The 23,825-nt window shown below is 27.7% G+C and overlaps 1 protein-coding gene and 2 non-coding genes across 6 annotated transcripts in view; 2 read left to right on the top strand and 1 right to left on the bottom strand.

Annotated features, from left to right (window-relative positions):
• The window catches only part of LOC123292495 (forkhead box protein D3-A-like), an 82,683-nt gene that overhangs the window by 13,685 nt on the left and 45,173 nt on the right, over nucleotides 1-23,825 (top strand). For all 4 annotated transcript variants that reach the window (XM_044873201.1, XM_044873200.1, XM_044873199.1 and 1 more), the window contains exon 2: nucleotides 14,770-14,860. In XM_044873201.1, the coding sequence (XP_044729136.1) occupies nucleotides 14,770-14,860 (91 nt within the window). The remainder of the gene's footprint in view (nucleotides 1-14,769; nucleotides 14,861-23,825) is intronic.
• Nucleotides 11,693-11,764, top strand: Trnat-ugu. Its single transcript has one exon. It is a non-coding gene; the product is annotated as a tRNA-Thr (tRNA).
• On the bottom strand, nucleotides 14,176-14,249 carry Trnai-aau. Its single transcript has one exon. It is a non-coding gene; the product is annotated as a tRNA-Ile (tRNA).

Raw genomic sequence — 23,825 nt, 5'->3', positions numbered from 1 at the left:
TTAAGGTATTAATTTTAGAAAGCAAATACTTTACTTTATGAGATAATTGTAGTATTAGTTTCAAAAAAAGACATACTTCTGATTTAGTCAATCCAATATGTGAGTATATTACGTTTGGTTTGATTAGTATAGTTATTATGACATAACATACAAATTACATTGTACTTACTTTAAATTATCTCTGTTTTCTTTAACTTCTGAAAACTTTCATAATTCAATTTTTTTTAAATGATACAACATAAAATTTTGACAAAAAATACAAATTGACAGTTGAACGATGGGAACCTGAATCAATTGAAAAAGTTTTTGGTTCTAAAAATACAGATAAATTTTCTTATTAAGATGATAGGGGTAGGATTATTATATTTTATATTTTAAAATATTTATCATATAATCTAAATGAATAATAAAGAAAAATGTACCTATAAATTATGGTGAAATATTTTGCTTTTTGAAATATTCCGCGATAAAGTTTCGAACAGAAATACTAACAACGACATTAGTTAATTTTTTTTGGAAAACCATGTGATCACTTCATAGAAATGAGAAGAAAAGTTGATGTAAGCATTTGGTCAGAACTTTTTATTATCGAGATAAACGATATTAAGAATTGTTCTCTTATCATCATTTATCTCAAAAATGAAAAATCTATAGCTTTACTTTCTTATTTCAATGGACCTAATTACGGATTAAGACAAAACTATTTTTTAACTTATTATATTTCTTGAAAACAGGAGCCTTTGGTGCAAAGATCTATGTGAACTTTTGTCTTTAATTTTGAACAAAGAATCTTGTTTTAAATTTTTCTCATAATGTTTATTATATACAAAAAAAAAAAAAACAAAACAAAACTTAAAAACTGATAATACATCCTGATATAATTTAGCTTTATAACTTTTAAATTACAGATAATTTTGTTCTTATAATTTTTAAATATGATAACTAAATAAATTTTATTTTTTAAATCTTTGATTAGATTACATATTATTATTAAGTATTTATATTATATATATATTTTTAAATAGTTTATTTACTGTGTATATTTTTATTAAAATAAATTTGTAACTAATATAATATTTATAATAATTATGAATATAATTTTATAATATTATTTTTTGTAATTTTATTTTTAATAATAGTATATGTAATATTTTTTATACTTGATATAGGTACTTGCTAGTGGTTTGTTTGATAAGTATATGATTTTTGTATCCATAATAGCTGGTATGATTTTGTTTCATAACTAAATTTTTTCATATCTGACCATATCAAATTTCTTAATAAAATTATTTTTATAGATATTTTTATTTATTTGTTTATTTATTTTTTGAAAATGTTTTGCTTATGATAAAAAGACTAAAAATTTATTATGATATAAAAATAATTTACTAGAAGAAATATCGTTAATTCAAATTGTATACACCTATTGCAATTAATTATTGATATCTTAAAAAATTTCAGTTTTTGATTTATAATATATCAAATATCCCCCTTCCATCTACAAAAATAATGTAAATATTTAATCTTTAAAATATGATGATTGGTTTTCCTTCAAGATATTTCGTAGTTTTCAAAGCAATGGCCGATAAAGCAAGAAGTTGCATTTAACAGAATGACAAAACTGTGTAAATTAGGAACATGAGAAAAAAAATACGAATTTCGATTTTCAGCCATTACTACGATATTATTCGACTTTCTAAGTAAATTTAATAGAGACTCGTCTTCAGATTCTTGGCAGAATACACTTGTTCAACACCCCTCTAGAAGATATTAGCGTAAAAATAAAGGAATCTGATCTGTTATCATCTTACAGTCTAAGGCAGGCATGAGCGAGTTATTTTAAGTCGAAGTCACCATTCTTATAACTTTATTGGGTGCCATAAACTTTATTGTTTGTCTCTTTATCTAAGTCCGCATTACTCATAGAGGAGGAAGCGAGACGGGATACGACTCGTTTACCTATCTTATCTCTTATAGTAATGAGATAGGTAGAAAGAAATGTTGTCCTCTGTCTTACTCGTATTTTTGGTTGTCACTTTGGTTCACAGAAGTATGAGTGTCTTCTCTAAGCCACGTTTGCCCATGCCTGGTCTAGAGACTAATGCATTTTTTAAGCAATTTTTATAACTTCATTAATTGTTAGAATTTTGTGGAGTTATGCACAGAAAATTTTAAAAGTGACATAAAATTACATATGTTTTATATGTATACCCCCATGAGCTCTGAAGTTTATTTTTTAACTTTTATCTAATAAATTTATTTCTGATTATGATAATATACAAGTATATTTTTAATTAAATTTTTGTGTAAGTAACATAATTATTATATTTATTAAATATACATTCAGTTTATACGGTTCAAAACTCAAAACTCAAATGTCACAATTTTTTATCACAACTTGAAAAAAAAAATGTTATGTTCAAAAATATCATTTAGTTTTTTTAATACACGAGATTTGTCATGTAAAATATATTCTTTAAAATATTTATATTATATTTTTATTCTTTAGCAGATAATTTCTATCAGGTATTGATGATATTTATATGATAAATATTTGACAACTATCTAGTCTTTATTGAAAATTCAGGTACATAAATTATTTTGGATATTATTAAGTTATAATTAACAAGTGAAAACAAACTATTGACTGAGTTAATTGTTGAAATACCATGCATAGACAGTGTTGATTACTCTATCACATTACACATACATACGTCACACATATATAACTGATATTTCCACAGTGATGTTTACGAAAAAATGTTTCAAACAAAAGTAGGTTATTTTTTATGAGGAATATTTTTTACATTTCAACTTTTGTTCTCAAACGGTTTACAAGATTCAATTGACCTATGTTGCTCATTTACAAACTCGACCTCACTTTTTACGTCCTGAGTGCGCTGTATCAACTGAATTTCAGCTTGATATCTTTTTTCGTTTTTGAGTTATCGTGTTCACAGTCCGGACGGACGGACGGACAACCGAAAATGGACTAATCATATGATTCTATAAACACCTATACCAAAATTTTTTACGTAGCATCAATATTTTTAAGCGTTACAAACTTGGGACTAAGCTAAATATACTATAGTATATTTCATATATACATGGTATAAAAAGTGTATATTAAATATTTCAAAATTCAGACCTTAGATACAATTTTATTTGTAATGACAAAAAAAACACGCCCTATTCTAAAAATTTTCAAAAATGATAGTCACACTTGCGATTGGTGCTTGGAATCACGTGAATAAGAAATTAAAAATAACAACTTACTGTTAATAATAAAATAATCTTAAAAACAACTCTATATATTTTTATCATTACATCATGTTTTCAATATTTGAGAATTTTATTATGATTGATGTCAAATTTATTCTTGAATTTTGTTTAGGCTGAGAACAAACGGATTTTTATGGAGAAAAGCATGTATTACAATTTTTAAGAAAACTTTGCACATTTTTCTGACAGGTGAATCAGGTCGAGCTGCAATGGATCGAAACCATAAAAGTAGAGTAATTTCATATAATCCTCGAGGTTTCTACAGGATGTTTCATAAATAGAGAACAACAGAAAAATTATTTTTATCCAGGATATTTTTCGATCCAGCATACTTCTAACGAGTATGGGCCTTCGTTAATTATCATTATTAATTTTAAGAATTATCGATTAATATTAAAAATTTTTCAAAATTTTTTATTTTTTATTTTTTATTCAATGTTGTTCGAAAAAACTGTAGAAACTTGACTTTAAAAAAAATCAATTTTTGAAATTATAGAATTTTGACTGTAATATTTTGTCTTATATGAAACTTATCTTATAGCATAGCGAAAAACTGGTCTAACAGTAAGTAGAAGTAAAGTTTTTCCTTAACTTTGCTTATTATAAAAATTAGTAAAGTTACCAGTGTGTCAGATTGAAAAACGTCAGAGAAAACTTTTTGTATAAGAATTCCGGCCCCTATTCGTCGTTTTTGCATTTTTCACTATTTTTTAGCACTCTGTACCTATACAATATTTAAATACAATTCACTGTTTCTTACTACACACTTTTGATTGTACCTAAGCATGTTCTCAGTTCTCATTTGCATATACTATTTTTTTTTATTGTAAATATAATTTAAGCGTTCATGTGTGTACATGTTTAATCAGCAAATTTATTCAAAAAAAAAAATTACACTTATTGTGTGCTGAAACACTTATACGACGATTTATTTTTACAAAAGTACTATTATTTAGTTCTCACGTGTGACATATTCAAATAATATGTTTTTATACCATGTATACGAAATATACCAAGGTATACAAAGTTTAGTCCCAAGTTAGTAACGCTTAAAAATATTGATGCTATGAACAAAATTTTGGTGTAGGTGTTCATAGAATCATTTAATTCGTCCATTTCAGATCGTCTGTCCGTCTGTCAGTCCGTAAGCACGATAACTCAAAAACGAAAAGACATATCAAGCTGAAATTTTTATAGCGTGCTTAGGACGTAAAAAGTGAGTTCAAATTCGTAATGAGCAATATAGGTCAATTGAGTCTTGAGCCCGTTTGATCCATCTTGTAAACAGTTAGAGATAGATCAAAAGTTTAAATATAAAAAACAACTTTTATTTGAAACAATTTTTCGTAAGTCACTGTTTACCCGTGAGGGCGCAAATTAGGCGTTAATTGTGTAGTATGTATTACATAGGGGTATCAGTTATGCATGTGTAACATGTATGTGTGTGTAATGTGATGGAGTAATCAACACTGTCTATGCATGGTATTTGAACAATTTACTCAGTCAATTGTTTGTTTTCACTTGTTACATATTAAGTTTGTTTACTTATGAATAGTTAAAGTGAATTTCACACTACGTTAATCATTGTTATAATTACGTTTCGAAAAGCAAACATATTGTATATAATATGTAGAGTAGAAGCTCGTGATATCAAACATAGTCCATGCGAAATTCTAAGATCTCGGACCGATGTTAGAACGTGATAAATCACTGATAATAGAGAGCCGGAAGGCATAAATATCTTGAAATTTCGTAATCTAGGGCCAGTTAATGAATCTTTATAAAAACTGCTCGAATGCATGGATTAAAGCTGACATAAAGAAGCTTTACATAAAACCAAAACTTGTACGATCTTGTCCAGGGAGTGAGAGCCATCCTTTCTCGGGAGTCGAATTTATGTTGGAAATGACAACGGGAGTCGCTAGAAGAATGGATTTTGGTCAAAAAAAAAAGTTGAAGCATGTGTCGAAAAGTCAATACTTTCCGAGATGTTAGCGATTGAAATTCGGAGTATTTAACGTCAAATTACTGAAAAGTTTTCTGAAGAAATTATGTCATAGACTAATTTTTAAAGTACTATGTAAAAAATCATGAAAATAAAACAAGTTTCAAGTCATTTGCATGAAAATTGACGGAGCAAAGTTTCTCGTAAAGTTAAAGGAACTACAATAGCCATTTTAGCTTTGTATTTGTAAGGCGTTTCGATACTAAAACGATAGTGTTACTAAAAATCTGAAATTTTGTGTGTCAATTAATGAGTTTTTAATACGTCTTCTGAATGAATTTCAAAAGTGATATATGGAGAAGTCGTAATAATAATTATTGTAATTGTGTTTGTATTTATTATTCCTTAAGTTTTAAGTTTCATAATCATAACAAAATTAAGAGTGTCACTATTTAATATTTTAAATAAAACTTTGTATAAAAATGAAACACCGTTTCAATCGAAAATTAACACGCAAAATTTAAACCATTCTATTATAATTATAACATTACATATGATTCGCATATAATGTGATAGCTATAACACTTAGTAATGGTAAAACACATGTATTTTTTTGATAAAGAGTAAAAATGAGAATAACACCCAAAATTTGATAGTTAATTTAGACACTAACTTTGATAGTTAATCACTACATAGTATAAAACAAAGTCGCTTTCTCTGTCCCTATGTCCCTTTGTATGATTAAATCTTTGAAACTACGCAACGGATTTTGATGCGGATTTTTTTGATAGATAGAGTGATTCAAGAGGAAGGTTTATATGTATAATAACATCCATTAAATAGTGGAGAAGTACTGCTATATTTGAGGTTTCTAATGTGATATCGTAAATAATTACATTTTTTACGCTTACATTGCAAACGCAGGCTGAATTGCACCCGTGCGAAGCCGGGGCGGGTCGCTAGTTTCTCATAAACCGTACAGAGACTTGGTATGAATGTTACACTTAAAACATATAAAAAGGTGATTATTTTTTAACAGTGAACTTTTTGCACCTTTTTTGAAATCATTTTGTACATGCTAATTAATTATAAAATTGGAGTACCTATATAGGCTTATCAATTTTTTTTGCATCACATATTTATAAATGGGTACACATTGTTTACATTTAAAGCATAAATTAAGTAGATTTTAATGTCAATTTTTTTTTCTAAGACCTAATATTTTATAAAATTGTATATATTTAATGAAAAATTGATGACATATATCAAAAAATTTAATTACATGAAATTTGTTATTTTTAAATTTATATTACGAACTTCATTGTCAGCAAATTCAAACGAACTGACCTGAATAAAAACAAAAACTTTTTATATTAATCATCTTTTGTTACTCTAATTAGCCTCTTATATGTTCAAGTATAGCAACCCAACTTCTTATTCTTAAACAAAATGTATTACACAGAAAATCGTCAATTTGGCAACTAAAGTGATTTTAACACGCTTTTATTAGCTTGGTTTAGGTATCTATGTAAAAGAATCTTTGAACGTGATTTTCAATCATTTCAAAACGTCGTCGGATTGAATTGACACTTAACAAGGACCGATAACAATACAATAATTGAATAAGTTATTATTATGATCAGGATCTTAAGATTAGCGATAGACTGAAAAATCTTGGATGGTGGAAGCGCAGATAACATTCCTCCATTATTTTAATCTTCGAATAGTGGTGGTAGCAATGGAAATATTGGAAATACAAATTATACAATACACGGAAAAGCACGGTGACTAGCAGTAATTTTAAATATTCCATGAGAAACTTTATGATTTTTCGTTTAAAAAAATTTATTGAATTGAAATTCGATTTATGTTTTATTTTGTTTGTCATTTTTAGCTCAGTTATACATTCGAGATTTGGCAGGTGGTTCCACTATCAATAATACCAAAATATTTAAAATAAATTTGATTAATAGAATAAAAACAATAAGCTAAAGTATTATTATACAGGACTGATATAAATTTTGAATAAGTTTCCAATTTTTTTTTTTTAATTGAAAAATCGGATTGAAACGTCACATGGTCTTTTTATTTTCAGGGAAAAAAATTGTGTCTTGTTTTATTTTCCGAGAGTGTCCGGATAAAACGAAGGTCATTTTAGTTTTTTATTATAAAACTATACCTATTTTTTGTTGCAAATTCTGTATCTTTCCCTCAAAAAATCAGATTTGATTTGAAAATTTTTTTTCCGAGATCTCAATTTTCAGTACCCATCTGATTTAGTGATTTTACAGTTTCTTAAGAATATAGACTGAAGAAATAGTATTGTAAAACAATTTTGTAGGCAAAAAAAAATTTGTTAGAAATAAATTTTCTTGGTGGAAACTTTATACCTGAAATAAGGTACCAAAAATTGAAATGTAGAAAAAATTTCAGGAAAAATTTCTTTTTTGTAGCGAAGAATCAGACTCTGCAACAAGAAGTAAGTAGTTCCATTTAAAAGACGAATTTCACCCCTGGTAAACCCGCTAGTCATCATTGGAAAATAAAACTATATATACATTTTTTTTTTCATTCACCTTGAAAATAAGAAAACCCGTATTATTCATTTTTGGATATTCTAATACCTTTTTTAGCTAGCCGGGAACTTTTAAAAAAATAATCCTGTAGACGTATAAACAATAAGTATAAAAATACTTTAAATTTACCGTGTCTAGAGTTTGGTGCGTCTGGTTTCACATTTGATTATATTACAAATTGCATATCAATATTTAATATACAAACGAGTATATCTATCAATTTCATCATTTATCCACCAAGTGGAGAGTTATATTGATATCCAAAAGAAATTTGATTCAGTTTTAAATATCGAACTGCTGATGAATTGATTGTATTACTAAAACATTCGTATATCGCAAGAGCTGTGTTATATAAGCAAAATCCCTCCAGAGAATGAAAAAATAACAAATTTTTCTTAAAATCGAATATTGGATTTTTAATTTATCAAGAATTTTTATTTCTCATGTCTTGTCTCAACTAATATAATTATTTCCACGCAAATCAATAATAATAAGCGAAATCAAACAATGGACTGAGTTAATAGTTGAAATACCGTGTATAGACAGTGTTGATTACTCTATCACATTACACATACATACATGTCACACACATATAACAGATATTTCCATATAATACATAATATACGTTTTGCGTCTAATTTGGGCTCTCACGTGTATAAACGGTGATGTTTACGAAAAAATGTTTCAAACAAAAGCTGTTTTTTTATATGGAACATATTTTACATTTATAAACTTTTGTTCTATTTCTAACGGTTTACAAGATGGATCCTACGGATCCAAGACCCAATTGCCCAATGTTGCTCATTTACGAACACGACCTCACTTTTTATGTCCTTAGTACGTAAAAATTTCAGCTTGATATCTCTTTTTGTTTTTGAGAAATCGTGATGACGGACGGACAGACGACAGACAGACAACCGGAAACGAACTAAATAGGTGATTTTATGAACACCTATACCAAAATTTTGTTCATAGCATCAATATTTTTAAGCGTTACAAACTTGGGACTAAACTGAGTATACCTTGGTATATTTCATATACATGGTATAATTATCCAATCAATCCAATTTTGATATTCATTTGTTTTGATTTTACCTATAAAAACATTTGAATAATATAATTTATTATCATATATGAAATGATATATTGTGGTTTTAATCATAAAATATCTTCACATTTGTAAAAAAAAAATGGGTTTGGTCTAACAGATAACAAGTTTCCTCAAGAACCAATCACATTTGTACTAAATGGTTGTAAGTACCATCATCCTTACCAGTTAACAATACGCATATACGATGAAAATTGTTTAGGTGCCCATATAATATACAAGGTGTCTTTACCATCACTGGCCATAGAAAACACTTTTATACATAGTGTTTACTCACTCTAAGTTGTATTGAATGAGAAGCACATACTGATTTGAATGGGATTGAGTGAATCAAATATATTTCCTACGCATCGTTAAATAAAAACACTGCGTATGATATAAAGAATATTTTGTTTACTTTAGGATGTCATAAACTAAACTTTTTATGGTCATGTTGTATAAATTAAATATGCAAAAACCATGAAAAGGTGAAGAATATTGATGGGATACTGGTTTAAAAAAAAAATTTAACGAGTGATTATAAATAATTGATACCAGAAAACTATTTGGTCATATTTTAATAAATGAACAAGTGAAAACAAACGATTGACTGAGTTAATTGTTGAAATACCATGTATACCATGATATTCCCATATAATACATACCATACAATTTGGGCTCTCACGGGAAAATTATGATGTTAACGAAAAAATTTTTCAAACAAAAGTTGTTAACTTTTTTATAAGGAACATTTTTTACATTTAAACTTTTGTATTATCTCTAATGGTTTACGAGTTGGGTCCTACGGACTCAAGACCCAATTAATCTATGTTGCTCATTTACGAATTCAACCTCACTTTTTACGTCCTGACCACGCTATAAAAATTTCCGCTTGAAATCTCTTTTCGTTTTTGAGTTGTTGTGATGACAGACGGACAGACGACAGACGACAGACAGATTATTAATTTTATTATTAATCAATTTCTTCTTGTTTTTATACCATGCATATGAAATATACCAAGCTATACTAAGTTTAGTCCCAAGGTTATAACGCTTAAAAATATTGATACTATGAACAAAATTTTGGTATAGGTGTTCATAAAATCACCGAATTAGTCCATTTCCGGTTGTCTGTCGGTCCGTCTGTCATCACTATTACTCAAAAATGAAAAGGGATATCAAATTGAAATTTGTATAGTTACACCCATAAACATGGATAATATGATATGTAGTGTGTAATAAAGAAATGTATGACAAAGTATGATCAGAATTTTATCCAATCATAATAAATTCAATCCAAATATCTATCTATATAAATGACACATAATTATTATGCGTAATGTCATTCAAAATGAATGCAATGCGTATATGTAAACATTAAAATATGTGTTTTACTGATAATCTGTTTTAATTCAATAATCAAGGTAACAACTGAATTTTGATAAAAATAAGTTTAATAAATCAGAAATGTATTTAATACTTATAGAGTTAGGGATATTGAAAAAAAAATGCCTCATATACTTTTATACAAAAGCAAATATATAGTTATAGCCCAGTCATCAGGTAATTTTTGTTTAAGAATGGCTGAAAATCCTTTTATAAGGGGTAATTTTGTGCACTAATCAGGAATTTTCGGGTCAGTCTAAAATAATTCTAACCCTAATAGTTCAAAAGAACAAAGTCAACTCAAATATGCCAACCAAAAAATAGGAACTCTCTAAGTATCCTTTTCATCTCATCTGATGTCCTTGACCATCACTTTGATATTAATTTAAGAAAGAGTATTATAAGTTTAACGTGTTTATCTGTACGTCTGTGTGTTTCTCAGTGGCATAGTAGCTTCTAAACGGTCAAACCGACTTGATTGAGAGCATTTTATAGCTAAGTTTCCAAAAATCGGTTTACATGGAATATCACATTTGTCGGGGGATTTTTAAATTTTGTAAATTTCACTTGTTAAAGGGGAAGCTTTCATTATACGAAAAAGTAAAAAAATATTAATTCTATGAGTCGCATATACATGACTAAGCGCCTCAAGCTTTTACAAATAGCCATGTATTGTCTATTTGTAAAAGCTTATAATAGTCCTGAGTCACTCTATTTTAGAAATATTTTACAAATAGAGTGACTCGTAAAAATAGTTATTTTCAATTTTTTTATACAATAAAAGCTTGTCGTTCAAAACGTATTTTTAATTATAATTTTTCAGTTTATATTTTAAAAAGTATCACTCTTATTGAAAAACCCTCTATTATTTACACAACATTAATACAGATAATAAGTCTAATGAATTAATATATTTATTCTTATCATCAGATCGAATTACATAATCTGTTGATCACCATATCAAATTTCTAACTGATTACGTCTAATCAACCATATGTATACCTTACCTATACTAACTGCTATAAATATACTCTAAATATAATTGCAAATATACTCTACTCTCCCACTTGCCCCTTCTAAACGATAATAATAATTTATAATTAAAAACATGATTTAGAGAACATAGTCGTGCAGAAATTTGTTTTCTTTTTTTATTAAATTACCACCTCTGTAGAAATTGATAATAGTTGAGTAAAGGTACACAAAATATATAATTTTACCTAGATGGGAGAAATACAGGTTCAAAAAAAGTACATTCATTAAATTTACTAAAATTTACAACAACAACAAAATTTCAAGTACAAAGTTATAATGGAAAACGATAAAATAAAAAAAATAAGAAGCATATACATAGTATTAAATATATGTAACCGAGTCTTCTCAATATAATACATTAGTTGAAATTGTATGTCATGAGCCTCCTTAGCTCAGAGGCAGAGCACTGGTCTTGTAAACCAGGGGTCGTGAGTTCGATTCTCACAGGGGGCATTTATTGAAATACATAATGGTATTTCTTTTTAATTTTTTTTTGTAATATATTAAAAAGTTATATTTTAAAATGTTAATTAAATTTTCTCAACATTAAAAATAAACCTTATTAAACTGTTAATATGCATTAAGTTTAATACAACTTCTCAAGTTTTTTTTTTTCGACAATTATTCTATTCGCAAGAAGAAGCTGCCTGCAAATTTTCAACTTTTAATCTTTTATAGTTTTGGAGAAAATGAACACCAAAGCTAAATTGTTCTAATTTGTGCCTTCACGGGTAAACAATGATGTTTATGAAAAAACATTTCAAACAAAAGTTGCTTATTTTTTTATAAGGACCATTTTTTTTAAATTTGCGTTTTATCTCTAAGGGTTTACAAGATGGGCCCTACGGACTCAAGGCAGAATTGACCTATGTTGCTCATTTACGAACTCAACCTCATATTTTCACATCCTGAGTACGCTTTTTTAGTTATCGTATTGACAGACGTACAGACAAACAGAAATGGACCAAATGGGTGATTTTATGAACATCTATACCAAAATTTTGTTCGAAGCATCAATATTTTTAAGCGTTCTAAACAAGGGACTAAACTTAGTAGGACCTTGATATACATATATTACATATACAGGATATAAAAACATTGACGGCATTTCATCTATTCGGTAATAATTTTTTTTCTTTTGCAAGATTTAACTACAATATTTTGCATTGGTAATATTTATATTTCACATTACGAAAAAAAAACACATTTAGGTTAATAAAATTATATAAATTATTAACTTAAGGTAGTTCCTCCGCGACCGTCCAGTCAAAAAGTTTTGGACTAATACTATCATTCAGTGCATTACCTGTGCTATGACTATTATACATATACCATATATTATTTTCAAAAGACTGTAGTTCCTCACTACTGATTCTAGTATACATATAAACACACACACTATGACATATGCCTTTAACATTAGTCTTCATATCTTTTCCACAAAAATCATCGCTAAAACGAGTTATTTATTTAAGTTTTTTATCGAAACTATATGGTAAATAATTTTTATTTTTATTTATATATTTTCTAAATATAGTATTCTACATTATATTAGTTTTTCATAGAGATGGTGGACGTCATTCATTGGTAAATAAATATAATATTTGTAAATTTGTGTATTTTTATACACTTCTCCCATGTACACGTACAAATTGCGTCACTTTTAATTGCTAATATCTCATGTATGGCATGGTAAATCATCCTCTAATTTTAACAGCAAGTGTATTATGAATTAAATATTTTATATTCTGAGTTTTGAGAAATTCTTGGAATATCACTTTCGTGTAGGTACTACCTTAATATAAATATATATTAAATGTTTAATGTCGTCTGGCAATGTGACAAATTATCAATTTCACGAACACATCTTAACTATTTTTATTTAAAAATTAAAAAAAAAAAAAAAAAAACTTATTTTCAAATATTAACTTTGGCATTAAATAATGAGATTATAATTTCATAATATATAGTTTAGAATATAATAAATGACGTTTACAAAAAATAAAAAAAAATGTAAAAATAAAACTGTGAATTAACATTAAAATTTGCAATGAAAATGAAAAATCACTTAAGAGTGTGAAAAAATTAATGAAAAATGTCAATAATATTTATAACCCCTGTATACAGAAAAAAGACTATTCTTTGTGTGCGTAGTCATGGTAGGGACATCAAAAAAAGGCCAGCGCTTCCAGTGAAAAATTTTGGCGATAAAGGAGAAAATATCAAATTAAAATTATCTAAAGCACTAATTAATTAAACTTAGTGCATTAAAAATTGTGAAAATAAGAAATCATATTGCACAAATAGTATTTTTCAAATTATCATAATAATTTATTTAAAGTGAGACAATAATATTAAATTTTCAATGTAAGTCATAAATGCAATTCATACAATTATATATGCAGCCATACAATTCTATAATTAAAGTAGTGTATCTTTACCATAGAAACGCCTACAAAAAAAAACTCACGCACAGTGCATATTAAATTATTTATGTGGAAGTCATAGGAGTGTTTCTTTAATTTTTAATTTTATGTACAAATTGTATAGACATTAAAACCATATTTAAAATAAATCAAAAAATTAAATGTTTACCTAATCAAATCTATAACTTAAGTGTAATTCGGTTCAAAATCATAATATTTTGAATATACCGAACACTTTGCTCTCTGTAGACATAAAATTTAATTTGATGTTTTCACTTTAATGATTTGTTTATTAAAAACATCATTTAAATAAACATACATTTTATGTTTATGTTTTGGCGTTTTACACTTGGTTTTTTTATATTTGAATTATTTATATAAAATTATGTATAACAAACTATGATTTATTATCATTTAAAAAAATAAAATAAAAATAATTGGCCCATGGGAGGATCGAACTCACGACCTTCGCGTTATTAGCACGACGCTCTAACCAACTGAGCTAATGGGCCCCTATACTGGTGATTAAAATAATACGGAGTGATTGATAGTGATTAACTGATTACAAATTTTATTCTTATAATATGTATTTAAGAAAACATTTTTTTTTAAATCTTTGATTAGGAATGCTTGAAAGTTTATGGTCCAATGATATACGATAAGAAACCGTCTAGCCCTATGGTTTGAAAAATTTTATGCTATACCTTTGTTGCTTGCATTAAGTCGATAGGTAAATTGTCTCTAATTACATAGGGCCAAGGACATCCATAAATAATGCCCCACAAATTTTGAGATTATTTGACCCCCCTCAGTCGTAGTTACCCAGACATAATTTAATTTAAATAACAGTTTGAAAATTAATTGAATGAACTTGAAATCAAACATTTTAGAGACTAATTAAAGAACAATAACAAAAATTTTACACGTGGTGTCACGAAGCTGTTAATACGAAGCTACGATTTGTTAAGTTTTATTTATTAAAATATTAATATACCTTTACCTAAAAACTAATTTTGCTTTTATTGATTTCAGGACATGAGTGGTGATAATCTCAGTAAGATAGTTAAATGTGAACCTGGTACAAATTTTTCTTTATCAACTCGACCTTTATCAGCACAACATGGTAAGTTATTTTATTTTTTATTTTATTAATTGATATAACTTATCTTAATTCATGTTTTTTTTTTTTTTAACAAATATTTATTTTTAGATTTTACGAAAAAATCTATTCTGATATTATTAGTTCATTTTTTCAGTAATATAAGTTAAAGTTAATTATCAATATCGAATATTATTTAATACATTTAATACATTTAATAAGCCGGAAAATGTCGAAAAATGGTGGAACTACTCTCCGACTTCAAAAATTTGTGTGTGTACCTGTTCCTTAGATTTTTAGGTACATTCATCCATCCGCACTAACCTCGGCATTACAAAGAAAACTGAGAAAATTAGGGTAGTTTTCCCATCTCCAAAGCACTCCAAATGGTAACAGTGAAAACAAATCAAAATTTCACCTCCTCAGTTGCTTTTTGACTTTGGATTCGTAAACAGCGAACCTAAAACCTCCTCTAGCGATGATTTCTGAGGTAAAATTTTTAATTTATTAAATTTTTATCTTCACTTCCAGAGGTAGTTTTAATGGGGTTGCAACCGTATTCAGTTTCCACCACTTTTCCATATTTTCCGGCTTATTAAATGTACTATGATGTTAAAACAAATTGGACGACAGTACTCCACGCTTCTTAACAATGAATTTTATATTATCAAAAAATTGTTTTGTACTTTTAAAGACTATATATATTATCAAAGGTTAGTTTCTAGATGAAATTTTAAATATCGTTTGTCGAAGTGAAAACCACAATTTTTTACAAGAAAGTAATGAATAATTTATGTAGTTAAATGGTATTATTATGAAATTGAATCTCGTGAGAATAATTGAATCTCTGCAGTTAATGGTACAATATTGAATTCCAAGTTATCGTATTATTATCGTTATGATAATAACTAACTCATACTGGAAGCACTAGTATGGCACTCCATATCCATACAACCCACGTTCCACATAAATATGTAATAATATAATGAACAATATCAATCATTTATTATTCGCATAAAAATAGGAGAAGTATACACTGAAAAAAAAAAAAAATATAATGACAACCTCATCCCGAAGTTGGCCGTTGAAATAAAGTAAAAATACTTTGGTATTAAGAATTTTTTTTCAGTGTACCTAACTACTGAAAGTACGATTGACTTTAACTAAGCTAACTTCGTTTTACAACCACTTAGGTACTTACACTTACTACCTATGCAATTTATTCTAAATGAAATTCGATACCTCACTGCAATCATAATATGGGTATAATACTTTACTACGATTATATGGCTAACGTTCCAATTCAATAAGGTAATCGGTAAGGTGTTTATTCGTTTTGTATACAAACAAACAAACATGCTTACTTTCGCATTTATAATATATAGAGATAGAGATATTATGAAGAATTAATTATTTGATATGATAAAATTAGCTGCATATTAAATAAAATAATCCTTCAATTGTGGTTATATATACCTTATGCGCTCTTTGCTTGAGTGTTATTTTAAGGAGGTACCATTGTAACGACACACTATATATGTTTTACATTGAAAATTCAATACCATTTCCAACCAATTTCACCAATTTCATTATGTATTTTCAAAATTTCTAATGCAACAAATATAATTAGTTGTTATTTTTCTAATTTGACATTTACTATACCATTTACATATAAACAATTGAAAATTAGTAATATTTTAAATAAAACGCATGATTAGTTGTAAATTTTGTAAGATAACAGTGTGACGGTCCATTTAGCTGTTCCCTTCAGCTAGTAGGTACACTCCCTGTCAATATATGGTTTAAGATTTATCAGAATACGTAATTATCAAAAGTGATAATAGAATCTATTATAAAATAGTACATGTTTGTTTACAATTCTATAAAATTGTTTATAAAACATAATAAATATTTTAGTTATAATCAGTGCTTTCAACTCCATTATCATAATTTGCTTCTGTACATAAATAATAAAACTTACCGATAATAAATGGACATTCATGTAGCCAATCTACGTTTAATTAATCTCGAAATCGTATGTGAAGAAAAAAGATGCAGTTCTTTCAGTTAATTGTACATATAAATAAACCCCTGTGAAATGGCTCCCGCATTTTTATTTCAGTTAAGTCCCGCAAGTTAAGTCCCAATTGTATAACGCTTAAAAATACTGATGCTACGAACAAAAAGTCCATTTCTGGTTGTCCATCTGTCTGTCATCACAATAAGTCAAAAAGGAAAGTAGATATCAAGTTGAAATTTTTATAGCGTGCTTAGGACCTAAAAAGTGAGATCGCGTTCGTAAATGAGTAAAATAGGTCAATTGGTCCGTAGGTCCCATCTTATAAACCGTTAGAGATAGAACAAAAGTTTAAATGTAAAAAATGTTATTTATCAAAAAAATTACAACTTTTGTTCGAAACTTTTTTTCGTAAATATCACTGTTTACCCGTGAGGGCGCAAACTAGGCGCCAATTGTATAGTATGTATTATATGGGAATATGACTTATGTATGTGTGGCATATATGTATGTGTATTGTGACAGTGTTATCAACCCGTTGCTTAGTTTTCAAGATCTAAGCATACATATTGATTAGAAACAGATGGACGGAAGCTACTTTGTTTTATATGTATTGAAGAAGATTGTTCCAGAATATCAAGAAAATCCAATTTCAAATGAAGCGTTGATTTAGTCAGTACTTAACACGAGTAAACTACCTTAACCAATTTAAAAAAATATTCTTATTTTAAAAATATAATTTTTCAAAAAATATAATTCGCAAATAATTTAGTGTTACTAGGTCGATAAAAAATAAGTTAAATTCTATTATACGGGTGCATGTTTCATATAAAATTTAAATATGTATAAATTAAAAATTATTATTAAATGTTATAAATCTGTTAACAAAATATACAAATCTTTATTCATACAGCAATTAATTAAATTTATTTACTATTTAGATACAAAATATTCTAAAACTAAATAATATAAAGGGTACAGGAGAAAAAGATACTAAAGACATATTGAGTATCTCAATTCTGTGTTTTTTAACCACCGAACTAAAAAAAAGGGATGTTATAAATTTGACCGCTATGTGTGTTTGTCTGTCTGCGGCATCGTAGCGCCTAAACGGATTAACCGATTTTAATTTTTTTAGTTTCTTTTGAAAGGTAATTTAACGGATAGTGTTCTTAGCTTATGTTACATGTGCGAGCTTAGAGTTTTGTTCCCGAAAAAACTAAAAATTGGTGATGGTATTCAAAATCGATTTAATTTTAATATAAATAATTACTATGGAAATGAATGGTCAAATAAACATGGCTCAATTCATTTCAAAAAGTGAAATGGTAAAATAATTAGGTATATTCAAAACAATAAAAAGAAACTCAAATATTTAAATTTCAAATAAAATATTTCAAAAAATTTGCCCAAAAAAATAAATCGCATTTGTCGGGGGTTTTTTAAATTTTGTAAATTTCACTTGTTTTAACTGTTAATGATCATTTTTAACCCCCGAACTAAAAAAAAGGGGGTGTTATAAGTTTGACTGATATGTGTGTGTGTTTGTCTTCGTTTGAAAGGCAATTTAACGAAAATGCAAGTTTATCGTTCCATACCCAAAAAAAATTAAAAAATTGACGACGATCTTCCAAATGCTTTAAGGAAAACGGTAATTTAATGGAGAATGTTCTTATATATGTTTCAAGTGCGAGTTAAGGGTTCCGTACCCGAAAAATTGTCAACATATTCTTCCCCTGTACCATTCATATGAATATAAGTGTTAATATTCATAACAATAATATTATATATAGTTTTTTTTTTTAAATAATAAAACATACATAATATTTAGAATAATGTAATTTTATTTTAAAATTTAACACAACAATACAATAATAACTTCTCTTAAATTAGTAAATAAATTATTGTGACTAAAGAGTTGCGTTGAGCGTTCTGAGTTGCTGTTCGCACGGTTCATGCCTTTTAATTTCATGTAGTAAACAACGTAGACACTATTAATATATCAATGGTATTGTAGTAGTATATGTATATTATAGTTGGTACAATGATCTTCAAAAGTTGTGACATATAAAGTGTATAAACCTATAAATTCAGGGTGTCTTAAAACTGTCGCATTAGCAGAACAGAGTGAATATAGAGGAAACTCTAACAAAGATGCCTCTGAGCAATTTTTAATAATAGGAGCACCAGACAAAAAAAGTTCTTTGAATTAACTAAAGCTGATTAATTGAGGATTGGTTATAGTAGTTGTGTACACACACAACTACGGTCAGTCAAGCGAACGATAGAGCAGGAGCTTGATATATACTATACAAACGGTTATGATTTCAGTGGTATTTAAATGAGTTTACTTAAGCTGAAAATGGTTTCACAGATTGTATATTTCATATAAATAACAGTTATGAGAGTCAGTTAATTAAGTGTCCGAACGGATCTGGTCAGTCAGCCTTGATGTATGTACAATAAATAACTAAGATTCAATTATGATTCTTGTGGTATATAAATCAATTTACTAAAGCTGAAAATTGTTATACATATATCCAATTCCTGTTCTATCGTTCACTTGATTGACTACAGTATATGTATGTGTACACAACTACTATAACCAATCCTCAAATTATCAGCTTTAGTAAATTCAAAAATTTTTTTTTGACTTGACTCTTAATCCATAAATCCAATGAACTATAAATGATTTGTTAATTATGTTTGTAATTTTGAGATTTTCTTGATTAATATTAGTGAAATTTGTATACTAAGGAAAGTTGAAGTAAATAAAATTTATCCTAGAAGCGTTTATTATCAATTTTACGAATTCGAATATTCCCGTAAAAAAACAAATTTTGATATTGTAGAGTATTGTGCATTAATATCACTTTGCTTAGGATAATTACAGAAAAGGGTAGTGCATTTCCCTCCATAAAGCTCGACAAAAATTTATAATTTTGACCCGAAATGTTGAAATTTTGCTCGCCTATAGATAATATTAATCAAGTATCGTAAATAACGCATTCGGAAATAATAAGTGACATAATTGTTGCGATATGGAAAAAAGATAATCTATATTTGTCAATTGATTTTTTGCATCGAATTTTAGTCTTAAAAAGCTTTATATAAAACTTGCAAGAGGAATATGGTGGAAGCGCAGTGAAAAATATATACTCATTTGGATCTTTGTAAAATGTTGAGATAACATCCATTAGAGTAAAGTTTTTAAACACCTAGTATATTATTACTGGAAATGTTGATCTCGATTGAGCTGAAATTATAACGGAAAAAGATTCAAGTAAAGCGCGAAATACAAAAAATTATTCTATATACGTTCTTCACAATTCTTTCATTCTTTAAAATTTCCTTGATTTATAGACAGATTTTATGAACACTCCGAAGGATTCTAAATGAATGGCAATATCCCTTACTTGATGAAATTGATTCGATTACTTTTTTTTAGGACAGAAAAATGTAAGATCTAAAAAAAATTGTCGTTTTACGGACATACTGTTGATTTACTGTAACAACTGTGGCTAAAAATATATTTACCAAAAATAAAACTTATTGTTTTTTTAATTTTAATAGCCATCGTCATATGTTATATATCTCTATTGTTCATGTATGTAGTAAGTTTTATATCAAAAACCATAATTTTAAAATTATTGTACTCAAAGAAAAGAACACAAACACTAATCTTAAACACTTAATTTCGTTAAAAGTATAAATGTTGTACATTTTAACTAATGGTATGTTATACTAATTTGGTTTCCGCCTACCTCATTTTATAAAGAATTACACATTTAAAATATTGCTAATATAAATATGTTTTTTAATTGGGTAAGATGTAGTACCTGGAGTTAAATGTTATTTACTAGAGAGATTTTGTATTGAAATGAGAGTTTTTTACCAGAAAGCAGATAGGCTGAAGACTGACTGAAAAGCAACAATGTTGAATAATTAAGCTGCATGAGTTTTTATTATCTTTATTTTTTGTTCATAAGACCTGTCTTTTTTCTTCGTCCGAGATCTTCTATGCGATTAGAATATTCTAAATTTAAATTATATAGACGTATGTTAGGTATTGGCGCCGTACATGAGTTTTATTTCAAACGTTTTCATGGTAACGATACGTTTCTTCCTTATTATATTATAAATGTGAAAGTAAGATTGTTTGTTTGTTGGTGACAAAGATCCGAATGGATTTGCTTGAAACTCTACAAAAATATAGCTCGTAACATCAGATTGAAAACTGTATATATATTTCACCTGTGTAAAACAATTCCTATCCCTATTTCGATTATTATGGAAAGGGGATAAGTGAGAGCAAGGGAGGTGAAGGAAAAAAAGCTAATTATTAATATAATTTTATGGTTGGACATCTATGGCTTTCATAAATGTTTTGCATTGAAAATTTAATAATATTTTTTCACAAATTTAAATAAGTAATTAAAAATTAGAAATAACAGCCTCTTTTATATCCAAAATTATCCTAAGGAAGCGCTGGCGTCGATCTGATTCTCCCTGCCATGACTACGCACACAGTCATCAATATAATATCTAATCAGTTTGTTGACAAATCCTTATCAGAATTTTAAAATAATGTTTGTATGTTAAAGCTCGGCAATTTTATTACGAATTTGATGCAGTACTTAAAACTATAATAAATTTATGTGAACATTTAAAAAAAACATATCGTAAAATAAATTTTATGATCAATTGAGAATGAACTTTTATCTCTAGCCATAGTGCGTGTGGTAAATTAAAAATATATATTTTTTTAAATGTTATACTTATCTTGAAATGTTGATCATTTCGAACAATTAAATAAAATTTTGTGAAAACCACTAAATGTCATTAATTTTAAAACTGATTATTATAAGCGATATATGTTTACGTTTCATTATGATGAGATATAGAAAGAGTGAGATGGTTTTAGTCGCACATATCTATATTTTAAAAACCATGGTATTGAAGTAACTCTAGATAAAACTTAATAAAAATTCATTCCAATTATTAACAATAACTTTTAGTCACAAAGTATAGTAGAGAAATTTTAGTGCTGTTCTAAAAATTAACCAATTTAATCTTTGTATTAAGCATGAAATCACTTGTCGACAGATTTGGTCTATTTTTGCACAGGTTTAGAATAATGGTAGCTGTGCTAATCAGCTGCAAAGTTCGCGATTTCGAAAGTCAAAGTATGTAAAACTCACTGTCCTCCTTGGTATTTTTAATGATATCATGAAAGTGTCTCGACAGAATGGAAAAAAAGTAGGAAAGTTGAAAAAAAATTTAGAATTAAAGCAAAAAAAAAATAGCACCACATCGTTTTGTTTTCGAGATATAATTATTCTTAGCGTAAAAAATCGTTAAATTCTGTCAAAAAGTGGGCTTTACCATAGTTTTAGTATAGGAACTGCAAATACTATGTTGGCAATACCATGAGTCTAATTTCAACTCCGTATGCTTATCACCATCGCCAATAAAAATATTTTAAGTATTGATTATAACAAAGTCTGCTCGAAGTTCCTTTTTTAAAGCGATTGAACTACTATTTTTGCTAGCATTATTCTAATAAAGTGGCTATAACATAGACTTTCAATATTTAATTGTATACACTTAAGATGCGTACACACTTTTATGTATAATACCATGGAATGGACGGACGCGTCACGTTTATCTTAATTTATAGTGGGCAGGTGGCAGGTTAATAGATTTATTATATGCATTCAATTACTTAAATGTGTGTCTATTAACCCATCATCCATACTGTCACACAGAAATCATCAACATATTTTTTTTTAATGAAAATTTATATCAAAATATTTATCAAATATACATAAACAAGTGAGCGGATTCATGCAATTAGCTTTGAATTGGTGCTCTAATTTATTTTATTCTTAAAGCTTCTTGATATATGATAAATTAAAAAACGTTCAACAACCAAAACCCCCGACTACTGCAAAATCACTCTATAACAAGTATGAAACAAGAAAATCTGAAATCTGAAATTTTTATGATAAGTAAAATCATCGTTACCGTCGGGAGACGCCGCGACTTAAATCTCCTCTATCGTATCAAAATGGTGTCCCCGGAGCGGTCTTTTGGGCTTGCTGAACAGCCACAAGTCGCACGGTTCCAGATCAGGTGAATACGGTGGTTGTGTACCGATATGGGTTGAGTTTTTGACGAAATGATCACGAATTATGAGTGCAGTATGGGATGGTGCATTATCGTGGTGTAAAAACCATGAATTGTCTTTCCACAATTCCAGCCGTTTTAGGCGGATAGAGTTACGCAAATGACGCATAACGTTCAAATAATATTCCTTATTTACTGTTTGGCCGGGCCGTTTAAACGCGCGCAGTTTAAATTCAAATGTCACCTTATTTTTGGGACACAGTATTACTCTTCGAGAAAAAGTATGAAAAAATACTATTTACAAAAGTTAAAGTATTTTTTTCCAAAGACTAGACGTATTTCTTTTTCAATAAATAGATGGTTATCAATATACAGCGAACCAGCAAATTCATTAACCATATTTTTATTCCTAAGCCGCAAGAGAAAATTGTTTTAACATTTCTGTGAATTTCAAGTTTATTTGTATTATAAAACAAGTGAAAACAAACAATTGACTGAGTTAGTTATTGAAATACCATATATAGACAGTGTTAATCATTCATAATAAGAGTAAACACGACTAGCTAATTCTTACTGATGATGACTACTTGGTAGTTCGAAATACGCAATTATAAAATACATAAAACTGATCTAGGAAATTCGGGCACAAATCGAAAATTATTTCTGAATTTTCATGCCCATTATCTTAATAATCTATTTCAATTAATTTCTTAAACGCTTTGAAATCTTAGCAGGTATGCTTTTAATGTGAGAACAAAAATAAATGAATTTAAAAAAGTTATTAAGTGAAAAAAATGCGCAATGTACCTATTTTTAATTTTTTTGTGTGAATTGGAAATAAAG

Source organism: Chrysoperla carnea, chromosome 2 (genome assembly GCF_905475395.1).
Source record: "Chrysoperla carnea chromosome 2, inChrCarn1.1, whole genome shotgun sequence".
Taxonomy (NCBI): domain Eukaryota; kingdom Metazoa; phylum Arthropoda; class Insecta; order Neuroptera; family Chrysopidae; genus Chrysoperla; species Chrysoperla carnea.
This window is presented reverse-complemented; position numbering and strand designations above follow the sequence as displayed.